Raw genomic sequence first — 21,444 nt, 5'->3', positions numbered from 1 at the left:
GTTTAATTGGACTATTGTTCAGTTCAACCCCAGGCTCTTCAGGCTCACAAAGGCATACAAAACCCAGGCATTATGGAATATTAAGCAAGAAAAGGGTAACAGAAATATAACTTTGGCTCCCACCTCCCCCCCTTTACTTAGAGCAGGTATTTGTTGACCTTAATGTTGTGATGCATTATAGATGGAGGGAAATGAGACACACATCATACAGTGTTGATGCATATTCAGTCGAGAGAGAGAGAGAGAAAGAGAGGAGAGAGAGAAACCTGGAGAAGAGTCCCCTAAGCAAGCTGGTCCTGGGGCTCTGTTCACAAACACAACACACAGAGCCCCAGGACAGCAGCACAATTAGACCCAGGCAAATCATGAGAAAACAAAAAGATAATTACTTGACACATTGGAAAGAATTAACAAAAAACTGAGCAAACTAGAATGCTATTTGGCCCTAAACAGAGAGTACACAGTGGCAGAATACCTGACCACTGTGACTGACCCAGACTTAATGAATGCTTTGACTATGTGCAGACTCAGTGAGCATAGCCTTGCTATTGAGAAGGCAGACACGGCTCTCAAGAGAAGACAGGCTATGTGCACACTGCCCACAAAATGAGGTGGAAAATGAGCTGCACCTCCTAACCTCCTGCCCAATGTACGACCATATTAGAGACACATATTTCCCTCAGATTACACAGATCCACAAAGAATTCGAAAACATACCCGATTTTGATAAACTCCCATTTCTACTGGGTGAAATTCCACAGTGTGCCATCACAGCAGCAAGATTTGTGACCTGTTGCCACAAGAAAAGGGCAACCAGTGAAGAACAAACACCATTGTAAATACAACCCATATTTATGCTTATTTATTTTCCCTTGTGTACTTTAACCATTTGTACAACACTGTATATATACATAATATGACATTTGTAATGTCTTTATTCTTTTGAAACTTCTGTATGTGTAATGTTTACTGTTCATTTTACTTTTGTATATTATCTACCTCACTTGCTTTGGCAATGTTAAATCATGTTTCCCATGCCAATAAAGCCCCTTGAATTGAATTGAGAGAGAGAGGGGCAGAGGCAGAAAGAGAGAGAGAGAGAGAGACAGAAAGAGAGCGAGTGGCAGAAAGAGAGAAAGGCAGAAAGTGAGAGTGGCAGTGAGAGACTTAAAATCAAATTTAGCCTGATTCACTGCTGGCTTGCGATGAGCACGATGCAATCTCCCCAGATTCATCACAGGCAAATCTCTAGTTGACCCAACGGAGACAGTCCCAGCATTAGTTAGGGCTACACAGTGAGCAGCGCAACACGGCGACAGAGCCAGGGACCTACGCAATACTTTCTCCTGGGACTCACTGGCGGAAATAGACGAGTCCAACTCCAACAAATGAAGAGGTGTGAGAATACAAGCCTACGTCACATCCAGTAAGCTACGGCTGTAGTGTACACATTCTCTCCAAATGACAAAACTGATGTCACCATTAAAAGCCAGAATACGTCAGCGTTTGCAACGCCAGTCAGCAGCACACTAGACGACAGATGGTAGGCTACATTACGCCACCATCCTGCCCCACTGTGACTATACCAACCAATAACATATCAAATAGGATTCTTTAAAAAAAAACACAACACTTTATAAAATGAGAACAGGTTAAAGCTGATGTTTGTTGGCCAGCCAGGGAAGCGAGCAGCAGCTCTGATGTAGAGTGGTGGTGAGACAAAGAGCTTTAGGCAGGCCGAGGGAGAGCCCAAAAATAGACCACCATCCGCCACGATATTACCTCACTCACATCAGCAAATGTGTCCATTACAATCACCCCTCTGAACCAAGCTGGCATCGCCTCTCTGCAACTGTAACGCTAGCGAGTCATAATGTAGCTTCTCCACTGTGGGTTGGGTTGCTCAGGAATCCAACCGCAGCATGGTACATAAAAGCTATGACATGACACTTCAATTTTTCAACCTTTTATACGGTACATGCAGGTTTAAAAAACGATTTATACTAAATGATACCTAGCCCCAGAGCACAGCAGAACAACGAGCAGAGAAGACAAATAGGGCCCTAGAAAATCTACAATCCAGACAGTCGTTAAGGACAATGCAGACGGATTCCCAGAATCCAGACATTAAAACAGAATTTAACAGAAAAGTTCAATAGATTTGTTTATCAGATATTTTAGGGCCCTATAAGTTCAGACACCAGCCATGGTTCTTTCTCAGTTGTCTAAAAATCAGATCCTCATCACCTTCCCTTCATCTGCACTGATGGGAAAAAAGTTGACGAGTGAAAACGGAATGGTGGTGCTAGCTCAGCATTAGGCTGGCTTTCACATCAGGAGAGGAAAACAAGGAGAGGAAGTGAGGAGATGAGGACTGAAGATGATTTTTTATTTTACAATTGAGAAAGAGCCTAAGTGTACAGTAGACTCAACTAGAATATAGTGTTCTGTGGACACAGAAACATGCAACCTAGTGGGCAGAGAAAAGACAAGTACAGTCATTAGCCATGTCACTTTCCCTGTGTGATGACAGCCCTGGCTGCCCATTCACCCCGGAGCCCCAGGACAGAGCGGCTTCGCCCCGGGACAGAGCGGCTTCGCCCCGGGACAGAGCGGCTTCGTCCCGGGACAGAGCGGCTTCGCCCCGGGACAGAGCGGCTTCGTCCCGGGACAGAGCGGCTTCGCCCCGGGACAGAGCGGCTTCGCCCCGGGGCCCCGGGACAGAGCGGCTTCGCCCCGGGACAGAGCGGCTTCACCCCGGAGCCCCGGGACAGAGCGGCTTCACCCCGGGGCCCCGGGACAGAGCGGCTTCAGAGGAAAGAGGCTCAGTGGCTCACACACACAGAGCTAACGGGGGTTCGATGACCAACTCAGGCGGTCACAGGTGCCGTTTTTCTCCACCAGAAAATCTGAGGCTATTTTTTTTTACTTTTAAAGGCTTCAATTAAGTTGCTTGAGTCCCACACCGTCAGTGAAGACCAACTTGCCAAGAATGCCTCTTATGACTGAGGGGTTTGTACTATGCACGCCAAGAACACAGGGAGAAGAGCGGAACATATACAGTTTGATAAGCCTAAATCTACAGCCTGGTCTGCCTATCTAGCCATTCTATATTTGCAGTGGTGAATTAAATGTCAAACCAGCCATGAGACTGGCTAGCGCCTACATTGGTGTGAAATGTTTTATTTCAATTTACGTAGCACAAATAGGTCGGCATATCCTCATAGCCATTAGCCCAGCCTACATTAGAGACAGTGGATGCAATGGAGGCAGCTATTCTGCTGCTCCACAGTTCCTTTCTGTGTGTGATGACAGCTGCACCCTGTTGCCGCTCCCCCAAGTATTACAGATTAAAACAGTCAGTTCAGACAGACACACAGAGAATGAATGGATCCTCAGGGCCCAGTTTTTCCAAAAGTGATTCAACTGGATTTCGCAGATCGAATATGATTAAATACATAGAAAAAGAAGAATGGCTAGAACGGACTGGTGTACTACATATTATATAAACACATAAGCCATGATTTATTTATTTTTATTATAGGAAATTAGCTTTAAAACCACAACACTTTCTCTAAGCCTCATGGTAACTTGTAGAATAGCAGAAAATTAGCTCTAAAACACTAATATTCTCTGTCAGACACATGCTACCATTTTTTTTCAATAGCATGATTTTAGCTATAAAACTGTGTGTGGGGGGGGGGGGGGGGGGGGGGGGGTTGTTCGAACCTTGACAGAACGAAGGACTCATTGACTTAAAGGACTCCCATTCTATTAATTATATTTCTATGGATTCTATTAGTTCAGCGAAATCCAGGTAGGTCAACTTTTGAAAAACTGGGCCCTGGAGTGTGGGAGTACAATCACAAGGACGGCATTCACTAGACACATGTAACCAACCATACATTTTTCCCTTATGCGGTGACCACCGTTGATTCTTTGTGTCCTCTCTCCTTGCACTCTCCTCCAATGCATTTTGAGGAAGCAGTGAGGAGAGAGGATGCAAGAAAATACAATTGAGACTCACCCCCATGAATTGTGACCATGAGTGTGCTTGACTGGCCCATGCCTGCATGTGATTCTGGTCTGACTTGGGCAGCTGGAGGACCATGATGAGCAGACACATTCCCATGTTCCACTAACGCTTTCCTTCCACAGCCATCCATCCAAGAGGTAAATGCACACTTTCCACCAGACCAGGCGATGAGGAGAGAACTAGGGTTAGGAATGTCTTGGAGCGACGGCCAGGCCTCCAGGCCTCATTGAGACAGACAGTGGAGCATCACATTAGGAGAGGGAGGCAGCTAGGCGTGAAACATGCTTAAAACCCAGAGCAGATGGAAAACAGTGCAGCATCACACACACACACCTTTGATTAGGCTGACATGGTGTACAGACAGCCATCAGATCTCAAGTGCACAAACAATGCTCTGACGGCCAATGGTGACCGAAAGCTTAGCCATTAATACTGAAATGACATCTGATTTAGCCTAACTGTGTGGACACTTATTTTTCCCTGTAGTATAGACCTTCCCTCTACATCTCTAACCTAATGGTTGGCAGATGACCACATTATACTAACAAGCATTGCATTCATGGCTCCCGTACAGCGACCCAACGTAACACCTGTTCTGAACAGGGTGTCTATTGTGAAGCGGTAGCTGCTGATGGGGTCAATATTGGTCATTAAATATTGTGGTGCTGACAGTGTAAGCCTGTTACCAAACATCTGTACCCAGTCTGCATCCCAAATGGCATGCAGGCAATTCCCTATGTAGTGCACTTCTTTTGACCAGGTCGAAAGTAGTACACTTATATAGGGAACAGGGTGCCATTTGGGCCCCCGCCCCCTCGTCTGCTTTCACACGACCAGCACTCGCGTTCAGCGGTGCAGGGATCGCTGTCTTATGAAATCACCATTAAAACAGACACACATGACGTCATCTTACTAGAGGAGATGTAAAGGAAGAACAGAAAAATCTGAAAAGTCGAGGAGCATAATTGTCCTGGTCATCTGAGATGGCATTCTCCTATTAGACATATTCAACCAGATCAGCGCAGAACATTAAGCTTGACGGCCAAAACGCTTTAATATTTCATGTGCTTTGCTACCGTCGTGGCGTATATAAACCAGCAGCATCACCGGTTAGAACTGATCATTCTCTCTCCTATCCATCCCCTTAATATCTTATTCAAAAGTAAGTCTTCTCTAACGTGGCAGGAGGGATGAGGGGGCGGAGAGCGAGAGAGAGACAAAAAGGGAAGAAGAAAAACAAGTTGAAGGCTTTCGGCTGGAGGGAGTTGTGTTGGACCAGAAGAAGAGGGGGAGGAGTTGAGAGGCTGGAGGGAGTTGTGTAGGACCAGAAGAAGAGGGGGAGGAGTTGAGAGGCTGGAGGGAGTTGTGTTGGACCAGAAGAAGAGGGGGAGGAGTTGAGAGGCTGGAGGGAGTTGTGTTGGACCAGAAGAAGAGGGGGAGGAGCTGAGAGGCTAGAGGGAGTTGTGTTGGACCAGAAGAAGACGGGGAGGAGCTGAGAGGCTGGAGGGAGTTGTGTTGGACCAGAAGAAGAGGGGGAGGAGCTGAGAGGCTGGAGGGAGTTGTGTAGTGCAGGACCAGAAGAAGAGGGGGAGGAGCTGAGAGGCTGGAGGGAGTTGTGTAGTGCAGGACCAGAAGAAGAGGGGGAGGAGCTGAGAGGCTGGAGGGAGTTGTGTAGTGCAGGACCAGAAGAAGAGGGGGAGGAGCTGAGAGGCTGGAGGGAGTTGTGTAGTGCAGGACCAGAAGAAGAGGGGGAGGAGCTGAGAGGCTGGAGGGAGTTGTCTAGTGCAGGACCAGAAGAAGAGGGGGAGGAGTTGAGAGGCTGGGGGGAGTTGTGTAGTGCAGGACCAGAAGAAGAGGGGGAAGAGCTGAGAGGCTGGAGGGGGTTGTGTAGTGCAGGACCAGAAGAAGAGGGGGAAGAGTTGAGAGGCTGGAGGGAGTTGTCTAGTGCAGGACCAGAAGAAGAGGGGGAGGAGCTGAGAGGCTGGAGGGAGTTGTGTAGTGCAGGACCAGAAGAAGAGGGGGAGGAGCTGAGAGGCTGGAGGGAGTTGTGTAGTGCAGGACCAGAAGAAGAGGGGGAGGAGCTGAGAGGCTGGAGGGAGTTGTGTAGTGCAGGACCAGAAGAAGAGGGGGAGGAGCTGAGAGGCTGGAGGGAGTTGTGTTGGACCAGAAGAAGAGGGGGAGGAGCTGAGAGGCTGGAGGGAGTTGTGTTGGACCAGAAGAAGAGGGGGAGGAGTTGAGAGGCTGGAGGGAGTTGTGTAGTGCAGGACCAGAAGAAGAGGGGGAGGAGCTGAGAGGCTGGAGGGAGTTGTGTTGGACCAGAAGAAGAGGGGGAGGAGCTGAGAGGCTGGAGGGAGTTGTGTTGGACCAGAAGAAGAGGGGGGGAGTTGAGAGGCTGGAGGGAGTTGTGTAGTGCAGGACCAGAAGAAGAGGGGGAGGAGCTGAGAGGCTGGAGGGAGTTGTGTAGTGCAGGACCAGAAGAAGAGGGGGAGGAGCTGAGAGGCTGGAGGGAGTTGTGTAGTGCAGGACCAGAAGAAGAGGGGGAGGAGCTGAGAGGCTGGAGGGAGTTGTGTAGTGCAGGACCAGAAGAAGAGGGGGAGGAGTTGAGAGGCTGGAGGGAGTTGTGTAGTGCAGGACCAGAAGAAGAGGGGGAGGAGCTGAGAGGCTGGAGGGAGTTGTGTTGGACCAGAAGAAGAGGGGGAGGAGCTGAGAGGCTGGAGGGAGTTGTGTTGGACCAGAAGAAGAGGGGGAGGAGCTGAGAGGCTGGAGGGAGTTGTGTTGGACCAGAAGAAGAGGGGGAAGAGCTGAGAGGCTGGAGGGAGTTGTGTTGGACCAGAAGAAGAGGGGGAGGAGCTGAGAGGCTGGAGGGAGTTGTGTTGGACCAGAAGAAGAGGGGGAAGAGCTCAGAGGCTGGAGGGAGTTGTGTTGGACCAGAAGAAGAGGGGGAGGAGCTGAGAGGCTGGAGGGCGTTGTGTTGGACCAGAAGAGGGGGAGGAGGATATTTCAATGCACTGGCAGGGAGAGAGAGCAACGGATTGACCTTGCCACCAACAGGGCCCTTATACAGGAAGTACACCGGATGTCATATTATGGGCAAGGTATGCTAGTCATTTTACAGCTTCATCTTCATGCTCTAAAATGTTGCATGAATCAACATATACGTACAATTTCTTATACTAACGACTGACACACAAAAATGTGTACTACTCACGGTTGATAAATGAGGCTCACTGTCTATTGGGACATTCCATCATGGCGTGCCTTTGTCTCAAAGACAAACATGCACATGATTGGCCCTCAGACGCATCACCTAAACACAGCAGAAGCCATTATACAAAAAAAAACAGCCAAGATGAGGGGAAGCGTAGAGGTAGTAAGAGAGGTGAGAGAGAGAGAGAGGTGAGAGAGAGAGGTGAGAGAGAGGTGAGAGAGAGAGGTGTGAGAGAGAGGTGTGAGAGAGATAGAGGTGTGAGAGAGATAGAGGTGAGAGAGATAGAGAGAGAGAGAGGTGAGAGAGAGAGAGAGAGAGAGAGAGAGAGAGAGAGAGAGAGAGAGAGAGAGAGAGAGAGAAAGAGAGAGTGAGAAGATGAGGAGTGAGTTAGAGGTACATGTAGAGAGTAGGGCTGTCCCCGACTAAAAACAATATTGGTCGACCAAGAGTCGTCTGTTCTTTCGACCAATCGATTGGGCAAAATGCTCAAACGTGTATTTTTCCATATACAGACATATCCTATGTGTTGTAATCAAATCAACTATATGCACGGAGCTTGTCTGATGCTTTAAGTGAACTGTTTGATGAAATAATTAAGGCACACAAATGACTAGAGGGAGTCCGACCACAATTGATTTAAAATGTCCTAGGCCTGGCTCAAACTTGCTGCGCTGTGTTAAAATGTGGTCATCTGCCAAACTTGGTGCCCTTCTGCAGCTACCACCACAGAACATCAACAGTGTGTATCGCACTGTCCATGTTGCTGAAGCTGCAACATAGTTACAACCATTTCTGACTGAAAAGTTGTTACCGAAATCCTTCATTTGTTTAGGAAAAACAAGTACTTCTTAATCCCTCAACCCTTGCTCTCTTTACGTGACACATGTAAGCATCGCATACACATGACCAATAGTGCCTGATCTATATCCTATCACATCAATAAATTGGTTATAATAAACTCTGAACACCGTAACATGTGACAGCAAAATGGATGTAGCAAATAAATAAATTGGACAAAGGGGGAATGTTTACTGGTTGCTCATGAGGTAAAGGGGAAATCAGACGTGTGGAATAAATGTTGTTGTGGAAAATACTGGAGATCAAGAAAAAAAAGGTAAGAAGGAATAATGTAAACACTAAATAAATATAAGCGTACCAGAGAGTCTGTTATGTTTTTCCAGCAAAGACGAAAAACAGTCGTATTTGTGAACGCAACTTTTGAAATGGAACGGTTTATTTATTGTTTACGCTAATTATTCAATGGTAGCTTTTATCTTTTATTTTAAAACTAAAATGCTTGATTGCATTTCAAATCATGAATGACTCCTATGCTGTGTGATGACATGAACAAATGAATGATTGATACAGTAGCCTATAGAAGTATTGAAATATAGGCTTACGTAAGTTAGTGTTAATACTAAACAGGATGCGCTCTTTGGCCTACAACTCAATGGTGTTTATATAAGGCTGCTATACTAAGCCTACTAATGATAACACATGACTTATTATAATGATGGATGTATTATGCACATAGCACCATGGTCTAGGAAAGACGCCAATTCAACAGAGCACTGATGTGTTTCAGAACCGCGGAAAGCAACCGCTATCCACACGGGCGAGAACAGGCATTCGGTATAAAATATATTTTTTTATTTGTGTTGACCTATTTTTCTTACATAATATAACCACATACAATTTCAGTAGCAAACATCTTCGAGTGATGACTGTGCCATACACACGGCCTTCACAACTGATCAGTCCACTCAGACAGTCACGAAATCAGGTGTCTTGTACATCATGAATAAAAGATATATAAATATATATAATTGCTACCGCTCGACTAAAGAAATCTCGGTCGACCAACAGCCTATCGACCAAACAAACGACCAGTCGACTAAATGGAGTCAGCCCTAGTAGAGAGAGATGGAGAAAGGCAGAGAGAGTGTGTGTGAGAGGATGGAGGCTGTCCTTGGAGTGATGTTATCAGTGCTAATTAGCATGGGCCCAGGTCTTCTCAGGCTACAAGCTGGCATTTCTAGCTCCGCTCATCTGCTCAGTGGCTGACTTCTCACTGCTCTTAAATTAGCCTCTTCAGGACTACAGTCAGCGAGACATAAGCTAGTAAGAGAGAGAGAGAGAGTATACAATACATATACAGGTAACTACCAGAATAAAGGAAACACTTGAGTAAATGAGGGATATAAAGTATATTGAAAGCAGGTACTTTGACATCCCATCATGCTTAGGGTCATGTATAAAATGCCCAGTTTCTGGTTCTGCCATAGCCTACAGTGGCTTTCATGAGCTCTAAAAGTAGCCTTGTCCGAAGTGTCGGACTCGACGACAGTTGCTATCTATTGAAGCGGTGCAATTGGTTACCCAAAATTCTGGGACAGGGCTTAGTGAAAGGTCAATTGATTCTGGAAAGGTGCCGGAGAAAGCGTTTTCCACCACCATCAACAAAACACCCAACATTTGTTCCACACACTTGTAGATCCTCTGAATGATCGGCTATGAAACTCCAACTGACATTTACTCCTGAGGTGCTGACCTGTTGCAACCTCGACAACCACTGATTATTATTTGACCATGCTGGTCATTTATGAACATTTTAACACCTTGGCCATGTTCTGTTATAATCTCCACCCGGCACAGCCAGAAGAGGACTGGCCACCCGTCATAGCCTGGTTCCTCTCTAGGTTTCTTCCTAGGTTCTGGCCTTTCTAGGGAGTTTTTCCTACCCACCGTGTTTCTACACATGTATTGCTTGCTGTTTGGGGTTTTAGGCTGGGTTTCTGTACAGCACTTTGTGACATCAGCTGATATAAGAAGGTTTTATAAATACATTTGATTGAAGCTGTTCTGGCAGCTTGTGGTGGCCCAATTCAGACACTTTATAGTGGTGTTTCCTTTGTTTTGGCAAAAAACCTGTACAGTATTTTGGCCTATTCAATGATGAAAGCTATATCTATGGACCTATTGTACACCTGACAACAAGTGGTGTCCAATCTACATTTCACTTTATTAATGATAACAGAGTATACAGCAGTGTTGTGTTGGAGACCACCTAAAGTGAGACCGATTCAAGGTCAAGACCGGAGCAAATCGAGTCTGATTCAAGACCAAGAAGGGAGGATGGGGTGAGACAGAGACCAAGTCAAGACCGGAAGGGGAACAAGGGGTCCGAGACCGAGTCAAGACCGAAACAAATGCAAGTCCAATTCAAGACCATAAGGATTTATAAAACAATGATTAGAATATAATAATGTTCTGATTTAATCTCATCAGTTTTTGTTGGAAAGAAAAGGGTTAAATCAGGATTTTTCTTTGCTGGTCTCTGGGGAGATAAATCTAGCTACAGTAGCTAAGTCAGCCATTGGCTAGATAAAAGGCATCTGCCATTCAACTGTATTAGGGCAACATTTTGGAGTCAAAGTGAAATCAACCAATCACATTTTGACTTAATGGGTGGGACCGTTTTTACAAAAACTTCTGCCTTCTTGAAGGCCAACAGGTCACTGTGCAATAGCGAGCAGTAGTTTTCCCACGGTCTAGCTAGCTAGCAATTTTTGTTGTTGTTGGTTTTTGGTGTTATCAAAGAGAATGTTGCTGCTAATTTGTTAGCTCCTCCCTTGAAGAATAACTTTCAACAAGAAGTTAAGTTTCAAATGATTATCATCTGGTGAGTGGAACTGTGTTATTGCAGCACGCTTCCTGTTAGCTGTCTCTGACAATAACTTGTGTGAAACATTGTTGCACTTAAAGTGGAACTGACAGAATTTTAGCAACATGAAATCTTATTAAGATCTGTTCATATATACCCCCAGGAAGGAAATTTTTTAAAATCATTTTCTGACAAGTGACCACTTTAACCACTTTTCACGTTTACATAAATTCTTAGAATGTTTGGGAATTATGTATACTAAGGCTTTTGTGAAAATTCTATAGCAATATAGAGTGGGAAAACAGACATATGTTTGGACAATTAATAGACACTGCAGTAAATAAAACATCTGTCTTGTCCAGGAACGGAGTCTACACAGACCGGTGCGCCATAGCCAATCAGAGCTACGGTAGACCTTAATACAAACAAGCCATTGGCCACACGGGCCTTCCATCATTCACTTTGAACTGGACTGTGTGTTTACAGAAAGTAGCAACATCGTGACTTTAGATCATTAGAACACATTCACCAAAAGCCAGAAAATACACCATAATGGATGTATGTAAATATGACACCACGGGAGTCCTCTTACATTTGGGAACTTCACAGTCCTATTGACCAAACAACCATGAAAAAGGTAGGCTCTCTCTCCCTCAGTTATGCACATCAACCGTGTATAGCTAGTGAAAAATGATTTGATGGAAAAGTCAGTCACTCACCCACTCCTCCAATGGCATGTCATCCTCCTAGTTGGCTAGCTAACGTTGGGCTCCGTGTTTTTAGCTTGCTACATAAATAAAAAAGTTAGCCTATTAGCCACGCTATGACTGACTTGCGATTATTGCCCTTGCTAGTTTTACTGTATTGACATTTCCAGCATTAGTTACATTTGTCCGTTGTCCAGAATATTGAATGAATTAAATTGAAACAGTGCAGCCCAAATGGAGGCAGCAAACAATGTACCAGGCCAGCTGTGATTTACAACCTGATAGTCAGATTTTTTGGACTCCCAAGAAATGTATTGGTTAATTATATTAATGATGCATTATACTGCATCCATCTATTCTGCCAACAATGCCTTAGTGTACGTCACGGAACGTTGAGTTAAACATAATCTATTTTTAAAAACTCTAAGTTGGTTTTGTCGCAAACTGAGAATTGTATATTTTTGATTGATAGTCTGTTTCATATCTGCAAACTAGTTAAAACACTGTAAGTTCCACTTTAAACTTAAAGTCACCGGTTACTTTGTGTGCAAAACGTTGACATGTTTTTTTGCCATGGGAAGTAATAGTTGTACATTTTGATTGGGAAATGCTTGTGTTTTTTTATTCTTATGATTGGGACCTACTGGCTTATTATGTCTGAGTTTATGGACTGCTTATCCTTTAACATCATGCCGTGTGTGACTGCTGTCTTTCCATCGGCCCTATGCAGTGGTGCCTGGAGAGGTGGGTAGACTCAAATTCCCCAAAAGTCCCCAAACAGCCCACCCAGCGAAGGAAAGGCACCCCTTGGGAAAGATCATGTTTTTCTATAAATTCTTCTGATTTTCACTCAAAATCACAACAAAAAAAATGTAAGAAAAAATGAAAAACAATGTGATAGTCCTCAACAATGTTTAAACATCAATCTGATTGGGTGGGCCTGTTAGGGCCTGGCTCCCCATTGGGCGGGCCTGTCAGGGCCTGGCCCCCCAGTGGGCGGGCCTGTCAGGGCCTGGCTCCACAGTGGGCGGGCCTGTCAGGGCCTGGCTCCCCAGTGGGCGGGCCTGTCAGGGCCTGGCTCCCCAGTGGGCGGGCCTGTCAGGGCCTGGCTCCCCAGTGGGCGGGCCTGTCAGGGCCTGGCTCCCCAGTGGGCGGGCCTGTCAGGGCCTGGCTCCCCAGTGGGCGGGCCTGTCAGGGCCTGGCTCCCCAGTGGGCGGGCCTCCCCAGTGGGCAGGCCTGTCAGGGCCTGGCTCCCCAATAAAACTGGCCTTTAGACTAGTTGAGTATCTGGAGCATAAGCATTTGAGTTCGATTACCGGCTCAAAATGGCCAGCATCCCGGAGTCACCTCTTCACTGTGGACGTTGAGACTGGTGTTTTGCGGGTACTATTTAATGAAGCTGCCAGTTGAGGACTTGTGAGGCGTCTGTCTCAAACTAGACACTCTAATGTACTTGTCCTCTTGCTCAGTTGTGGACTGGGGCCTCCCACTCCCCTTTCTATTCTGGTTAGAGCTAGTTTTCGCTGTTCTGTGAAGGGAGTAGTACACAGCGTTGTACGAGATCTTCAGTTTCTTGGCAATTTCTCACATGGAATAGACTAACAAGTTTCAGAAGAAAGTTTTTTGTTTCTGGCCATTTTGAGCCTGTAATCGAACCCACAAATGCTGAAGCTCCAGATACTCAACTAGTCTAAAGGCGGCAATTTTTACTGCTTCTTTAACCAGAACAATAGTTTTCAGCTGTGCTAACATACTTGCAAAAGGGCTTTCTAATGATCAATTAGCCTTTTAAAATGATCAACTTGGATTAGCTAACACAATGTGCCATTGGAACACAGGTGTGATGGTTGCTGATAATGGGCCTCTGTACGCCTATGTAGATATTCCATAAAAACATATTTTTTTTAAATCCGCCATTTCCAGCTACAATAGTTATTTACAAGAGTAACAATGTCTACACTGTATTTCTGATCAATTTAATGTTATTTTAAATGGACACATTTTTTTTTGCTTTTCTTTAAAAAAAAAACAAGGACATTTCTAACTGACTCAACTTTTGAACGGTAGTGTGTGTGTGTGTATAAATATCAAATTCATTTTACTCATGTTACTATTTTGAAACTCTGCACCTTTGGGAAAGGCTCGTAAGCAAGCGTTTCATGGTAAAGTCTACACCAGCTGTATTCAGCGCATGTGACAAAATGTTCTGCGTCTCTAAGCTTATTGTACACCTGACGTAAGTGGTGTTTCTCCATTTCAACAGTGAGCAACAAAAGAACCGGGGCAGTGACATGTTGTTGTTTGGCTCTGTACTCCAATACTTGGATTTGAAATGATACCATGACGTCAAAGAGCAGCCTTTCATCTTTAATTTGAGGGTATTTTCATCCATATCGGGTGAACCGACCAAAAGTATTGGGACAATCTTGGTGTCACTTTTATTATAAATAAGAATATGATATGTTTCTAAACAATTCTACATTCATGTGGATGCTACCATGATTACTGATAATTCTGAATGAATCTGAATGAAATAAATAAGAGAGAAAGTTAGAGTCAAAATATTATACCCCCCAAAAATGCTCACCTCCCCCATTATTGTAATGTTGAGAGGTTAGCATGTCTTGGGGGTATGATATTTGTGCGTCTAATTTTCTCAATCATCATTATTCACGATTCATTCAGGACTATCCGTTATCATGGTAGCATCCACATTAATGTAATGTAGCAGTGTTATTAACATATGCTATTCTTATTTACAATAAAAAAGTGACTCCAAAATGACAATACATTAGTTACCATTCATTTCTATTTGGGAACAAAATAATCTGAAACACAACCAAAACATTTTTATAATAATAATTTAAAAAACAGCAAATTAATCCAAGATGTAGTCGTTGAGTGCTATGAATATGGGACCAAATACAAAACGTGACTATTTTAATACACATCAGTGAATTGGCCCCAATACTATTGGTCCCCTAATAATGGTTCATCTGATATGGATGAAAGTACACCCTCAAATAAAAGCTGACAGTCTGCACTTTAACCTCAGACATTGTATCAATTCAAATCCAAAGTGCTGGAGAAGAGCCAAAATTTAAATAAAATAAGTGTCACTGTCCCAATACTTTGAGCTAACTGTAATTCCTCACTGTAATTCCAATCTTAATACATTTCCTCGTTCTTAGAGTTAATGTACTTAGACTTAGAGCAAAGAACAGAATGTACAGGTGTGTCATGGAACACTGATCATTGTTGAGGGGAAACAGACATTACACAATCCTTCCTTAATTAAGGCCTCATCTTCCTCCCTCTGCTTGGAAGAATTGAAGGAGAGTGAGTAGTAAACATAATAGCCTAGACTAGTCCTTGAGAAGAGAGCCTAGACTAGTCCTTGAGAAGAGAGCCTAGACTAGTCCTTGAGAAGAGAGCCTAGACTAGTCCTTGAGAAGAGAGCCTAGACTAGTCCTTGAGAAGAGAGCCTAGACTAGTCCTTGAGAAGAGAGACAAGTAAAAACAGCTGTAATGGAAATGCTCTTTCCCTCTCAATTATCCTTCATATCTGAAACTTTATTCACACCCAGATTATCTAAAACCCTTTACAGAGCAGTCAGTGTGTAGTGATTAAGCCTGTTGCCAGGGTTTAAACCTCCCCTATGTTGGGCCTGCCTGCCTGGGAGAGCACTTCTGTTGCAGGAGAGGGGGCTGGAGCCTGGGCCTGCCTGCAAGAGAGGGCTGGAGCCTGGGCCTGCCTGCAAGAGAGGGCTGGAGCCTGAGCCTGCCTGGGAGAGGGGGCTGGAGCCTGGGCCTGCCTGCAAGAGAGGGCTGGAGCCTGGGCCTGCCTGCAAGAGAGGGCTGGAGCCTGGGCCTGCCTGCAAGAGAGGGCTGGAGCCTGAGCCTGCCTGCCTGGGAGAGGGGGCTGGAGCCTGGGCCTGCCTGCCTGGGAGAGGGGGCTAGAGCCTGGGCCTGCCTGCCTGGGAGAGGGGGCTAGAGCCTGGGCCTGCCTGCCTACCTAGGAGAGAGGGCTGGAGCCTGGGCCTGCCTGGGAGAGGGGGCTGGAGCCTGGGCCTGCCTGCCTGGGAGAGGGGGCTGGAGCCTGGGCCTGCCTGCCTGGGAGAGGGGGCTGGAGCCTGGGCCTGCCTGCCTGGGAGAGGGGGCTGGAGCCTGGGCCTGCCTGCCTGGGAGAGGGGGCTGGAGCCTGGGCCTGCCTGCCTGGGAGAGGGGGCTGGAGCCTGGGCCTGCCTGCCTGGGAGAGGGGGCTAGATCCTGGGCCTGCCTGCCTGGGAGAGGGGGCTGGAGCCTGGGCCTGCCTGCCTGGGAGAGGGGGCTGGAGCCTGGGCTTTCCTGTGTCCCAAATGGCACCCTATTCCCTTTATATTGCACTACTTTTGATAAGGGTTCATAGGATGCAGAATGTCCCCCTCTCCCTGACAGCCACTTGTCAGGCACAGTTGATGTGTCCTCACCCCACGCATCCATCAACACACCTCACACTTGCAGAGATATAGTTGCACATTACTGTCAGACACGTTGCTGACTCACAGAGGAGGAACTACGCAGTAAATATAGAGTCAGTCAGGGAAGACAAGCAGGATAAATATCAAGTTTTAATTGGACTTTACACGTGCAGAGGAACATGTAAGACATGTATGTAGACAAGGCCTATGGGATACATGCAATGCACACATGCATGCATGCATAGGTTACTCACAAACACAAACCACAACCGTTGAACACGCCAACAGATCACGGACACACAGGATGTCAGTGACACTCGGGTAATGTCCCAAGTGGCACCCTATTCCATATAGTGCACTACTTTTGTCCAGAGCCCTGATAGAAAAGTAGTGCACTATATAGGGAATAGGGTTCCATTTGGGAGGAAGACAGGATGTCAAGTCTGAATATCCTACAAAAAAGCTAAACTAACTGGGTGAAGGTAACAGAGGGGGGGGGCAACTTCCGTTGGACCTCGGTCACACACACAGACACTACTATTTCAGGCTATTGTCCCTCTTCATACAATAATAAAACATTTTTAAAAAATAGACTGAACTAGCCTAGACACCAGTATTATCAGCTAGATAGGCAACGCAGGCAACCTTAAGGGACTGGTAGCCTCGGACTGCCACGGTTTAACTTTCTGTTCATAGTTACTTCCCACTCAAAGCCTGAGACTTACTGATGAGCTGGCTGGCCTACTTGATAAGGTTACTGTAGGTTATGTGGGAAGCATGGGCTTAAGCAATGAAAGTTGTTTATTTAAAATCAAGCTACTGGCTGCTAATGGGCAAATATTTGTTTATAGTGAGAGATAAATGAATGTACACATTATACAGAGAACTCTGATACAGAATATTCAAGAGCTATGTGAAGACCAAATATATGCTAAATGTGGAAGCTAACGACTTCATATGGCTCAGGCAATATCTTGGGAAATTGCAAGATATTGCATGTTCAGAACAAGCAGAAATGTGTTCATTACAAGCATGTCTGTTAGCTTCCTATTCAAGCTGTCTACATAAAAGGATGACATCATGAAGTCAGGTTGGTTGTTGTAGGCTGTTCCACTGGCTGTTATTTCAGCCTTTAATGAGACATTTCAAGCTCGTAATGTTAACCTACACTTACTTTTATGCAGATTACGGAAACAAAATATCTGCATATCAGTGGTATAGCTATCGTTGAAAGCATTGTATGAATGACAATAGACGGCAAATCAAACAAAACATTAAAAAGGTAGCTGTCAATGGTGTTAAACCAGTGTGTAGTACACTAGTCCAACATTTGCTTCGAGCACAAAAAGAATAGACGCACTAACGTTAGACTCGGGGGAGAATGTAATCTCTGTCTGTCAATTACTGTGCAGTTAAAGCAAATGTCGTGTCATTTACATATTTTAACATGTGCATTGAGCTATGCAATCGTTTTCGATGTCTGCCAATCCATCCATCGCAGAATGTCCAAAAAATGATGCCGTAAGTAGCTGGTTGTAAAACGTTCAGTCGCAACATGTATCCACTGAAAAACAGTCTGTGGCACAACCAGACAGTAGCTAGCTACATTGTAGTTCCAGCCGTCTAGTGACAACTCGCCAATTATCAAGTAAAACCTCTTGAAACAAAATGACAATTCCCAAAATTGACAGGTAAACCAAGTTGAAAGGCTTTTGAGCAACTGCATACAGGTTTTAAAAACATGTCTCATTGTTTATCGAGAGGTTCAGTTTATAATTTAACACAAGCGATGAACCAACCTGGCTTGTCATTTGCTCGCAATACACTTACCCATGAGCTCAGGTCGGTGCTTATTAAAACACGTCCTCTGTTCCTCATTTGTCAAGAAATACTTTCAACGATTAAAAAGCACTGTATGAATGATAAACAATTTCCAATGAAACCGACCGTGAGAATTGTTTTGCGAGCAGGTGTAACCAACCAAGTATTTGGCTTGCACAGTTCAACTACCCTACGCACTTCACTGACTGCCCATCTAGTCACAGACTGTTACGTTAAAACAACAATGCGTTCAAGTCTCAACTTTGGTAGTCATCATGTTATGAGTCATAATAAAGAATACAACTACATTAGCCTGGTATCTTGACAACGAATGAATAATTTCACAGTAACATGGGTTACTTCGACTTCATCTTAAAGGAAACGAAGACATGACGGAAGTGTCTCTCGTGTATAAGGCCAGCAAATTAGAAGCGTGAAAGGGTGACAGCAATAGCGAAAATGAACATTTGTACCTTCATCATAAATAAACCAAATTAAAAACTGACCAGTGATGTTCTTGTTCCTTTTGATGAATCCCACGTTTCCAATAACATTTAGTCCAACTCCGAGAGACAACTTGACTTTCTGAAGTTTGGTCAGGACTTCCTGAATGAGGGCTCGAGTCGCTCCTTTCCTCCGCACGAGCACGGCCCCTTGTCGCTGACAGCTAGTTTGACAGGCAGAAATAAATTCGTAGATTATCTGGCAAGCAGCAGTTGTCTTTAGTTCTGGCGTCTATAAATGTTATGGTTTAAACAAAAAAAACGAGATTCACTGTATGTGTCACAGTTGTTTAGATCATGCCCGTTGATTATTGATCATGATCAATACATTGCACTGATCAGATGTCGTGTTGTCAAGACCATTGTCATTTAACTCTATACAATATTGGACGTTTTAGTATGTGCTGTTTACAAGGAGAAACAATCGAGTTCAGAGTCAAAGCAGACGAGGACAGGAGGTGGATGAGAGAAACAAAAATGTATCGGTTATCGGCTATAAAGGATCATCAACAGACAACCTTTGGGGATAGAAAAACTAGGGATATCAATGTTAAAAATGAAAATTAATACTTGGGTAGACTGTATTAGGTTTCAGTCATGTCCACATTAATAAAATAACATGGGGTTAATTGCATTTTTTAAAATGAGAAAACCCACCTTTATTTTTTGGGGCTTTATGTATATTGTTCAATGTTGCATTGGGACAATATTGACCACTGAAAGCGATGAAAGTCAGTCACAGAAATGTAAATTCTGATCAAATGTTTCACTTGGCAGTGTTCATAAAAACTAAGGCGACACAATTGAAAAAAATGAAATAAATAAACAATAAGGTGATACTGACATCTGGTGTTAGAATCTAGAATGACACCTTTAATACTAGACAGTCCATGGAATTTATGTCTAATAAAAACATGATGAGTTGCAGGAAATCCATGCAAAATGCTTAAAAAGTGAAGTATTAGGTCCTCGAGTTAGGTCCCGGGTTGGACCCCTATTTTCCCCTCTGCCTCCCTCTCAGTGTCTTTTGCCCAGGGCAGCAGTGATGATTTTTGGCAGGGTGTTCATGGGAATATCTGTGCACCAGGCAGATACTGTACTTCCCCATAGTGCATGTGTATAATGGTCTGGGCGTTGTTCGGAACAAGACTCGCATAACCTTGCCTGAGACCTTCAGACTTTCTTTGGCTTCCAAGCCAATATCTAGGCTTTGGTTCAGCTGGAAAACAGTCTTGTGAGATCCGAGTTCGATCCCCGGTCAGACAAACTGGTGCTGTGATCGAGATGGGTCTCTGCGAGTTCAAAGGGGGGCGAGGCGTAATGGAGGAGGTTTGGAACCACGGTCCACACTTGCGTGATGTGTACCTTGCCAGTGAGACCTGAAAATGTGCATTGGCTACGGAGCTAATTCCTAGGCTTGAGCTAGCTCAGCGGGCTAACACAGTCTTTTGACATGTAGAAGACCTAGGTTTAACCTTGGTCACAGACAGTGTGTTCAAGCTCAATCAGATATGACTGGTATCAGGCAAGGTTATTATAGTTTTGTGTTTTTATGTTAGTTTTTTATTTCTATTAGTTTTAAGATTTGTATTTGAAAATCAGTTTAATTTCAGTTAGTTCTCAGATCTGATTTACTCGTTTTTATGTAGTTCAAGTTTTATAAAAAAATATTTAGTTTTAGTGTTAGGGACAGAATGTATCCTGTGTGGGAGGCCAGGAGCCATTTGTGTTGTATTGTTTTTTAGCTTGTTACTTCTCGCCACTGTGGGGCAGTAATGCGTAAGGTGATGGTTCAGGTCATAGGTTAAGTTAGTTATAAAGGGGGGCTGAACGCACTGATTCCACATGTGTTGTTTTGCTGCTCATTAAAAAAAAAAAGATTTGGGTCTTGGGGGTGTGGTTCGATGTGGGTGTGTTATGTTTCGCTATATCATACCCTGGCAGTTAATGTTGTTTGTCCCTCTTGAGTCACCGTAGCAACAACATAGCCTCTAACACTTCCTCAAAATAGTCTGAAGTATTTTAAATAAAGCTAGCTAGTTAGTAGTAGGTAGCAGGCACATTGAGCAGGCAGGGCACATTAGCTTAATCAGTTTAGGCATAGCTTCTTACTTTCTTGTGTTCTTATTTAGTTTTTTAAATGTCTTTATGTGTTTCTGTTCTACCTAATTTTGTTTTTAGTGCTACATTGATATTGATTACTGCATTGTTGGGTTTGGAGATTGCAAAAAAAAGCATTTCACTGTACTTGTGCACGTGACAATAAAACTTAAACTTATCAAGTCACTGTGAGCCGGCGACGTGTGTGCTTTGGCGACGTTGAGTTTTTACAACTTTCTTACTATCTATTACCAGAGTGTGTGTCTGTCTGGCACTGTTTCCTAGGGAATCATGTTACAGAACAGGTCACAGCGGAACACAAGATGCTCGTGAATGGGTTTATCATTTTGGATTATTGTGGCAGTTGGGATGCAAGTGCGCATCGACTCAATTCTCATTTCGCCCAAAACGGACTCAAGTGATCATTATCAAACACATCATCAAGTGGCCACTCCATTAAGGAATTAGGGGTCAAGTGTTCTTTCAACATAACTCTGGCAATGTGTTGTCTTATGTAATCAAGTGCAAGGCGCTGAGTACGGTCTGTCTCACTGTCTGGAGGTTCTGCTGCTAACCAACATGAAAAAATACTACAGTTTGCTATAGAATACCACCACAGGAGGTTGGTGGCACCTTAATTGGGGAGAACGGGCTCGTGGTCATGACTGGAGCGGGAATCAGTGGAATGGTATTCTACATTAAACACATGGTTTCCAGGTGTTAGATGCCATTCCATTTGCTCCGTTCCGACCATTATTATGAGCCGTTCTCCCCTCAGCAGCCTCCACTGAATACCACAGAACTGTAGTATACTTTAGAATATACTGCACACTTTTAGTATCCCTCGATCACAAACAGTACTTACTATAGAATGTTCAAGTATACTGTAGAATACTATAGTAAATACTACAGTATTATCCACAAAAAAAACACTAGTAGATACTA

General features: G+C 44.5%; 2 protein-coding genes across 5 annotated transcripts in view; one reads left to right on the top strand and one right to left on the bottom strand.

Moving 5' to 3' along the window:
* The window catches only part of LOC139546009 (uncharacterized), a 29,071-nt gene extending 26,220 nt beyond the window's left edge, over positions 1–2,851 (top strand). Inside the window, exon 3 of the mRNA XM_071354272.1 lies at positions 2,534–2,851. Within this exon, the coding sequence (XP_071210373.1) occupies positions 2,534–2,851 (318 nt within the window). The remainder of the gene's footprint in view (positions 1–2,533) is intronic.
* Positions 1–18,752, bottom strand: part of LOC139545018 (serine/threonine-protein kinase TAO3-like) — a 156,042-nt gene extending 137,290 nt beyond the window's left edge. For 2 of the 4 annotated variants that reach the window (XM_071352336.1, XM_071352339.1), the window contains exon 1: positions 18,403–18,752. The gene's annotated coding sequence lies outside the window, so the exon portion shown is untranslated. Of the gene's footprint in view, positions 1–4,027; positions 4,585–17,905; positions 18,245–18,402 lie in introns of those variants that run through there. The other 2 variants (XM_071352337.1, XM_071352338.1) reach the window with 2 other exon arrangements.
* Positions 18,753–21,444: the final 2,692 nt, after the last annotated feature.

Source organism: Salvelinus alpinus, chromosome 19 (genome assembly GCF_045679555.1).
Source record: "Salvelinus alpinus chromosome 19, SLU_Salpinus.1, whole genome shotgun sequence".
NCBI classification, from domain to species: Eukaryota; Metazoa; Chordata; class Actinopteri; order Salmoniformes; family Salmonidae; genus Salvelinus; species Salvelinus alpinus.
This window is presented reverse-complemented; position numbering and strand designations above follow the sequence as displayed.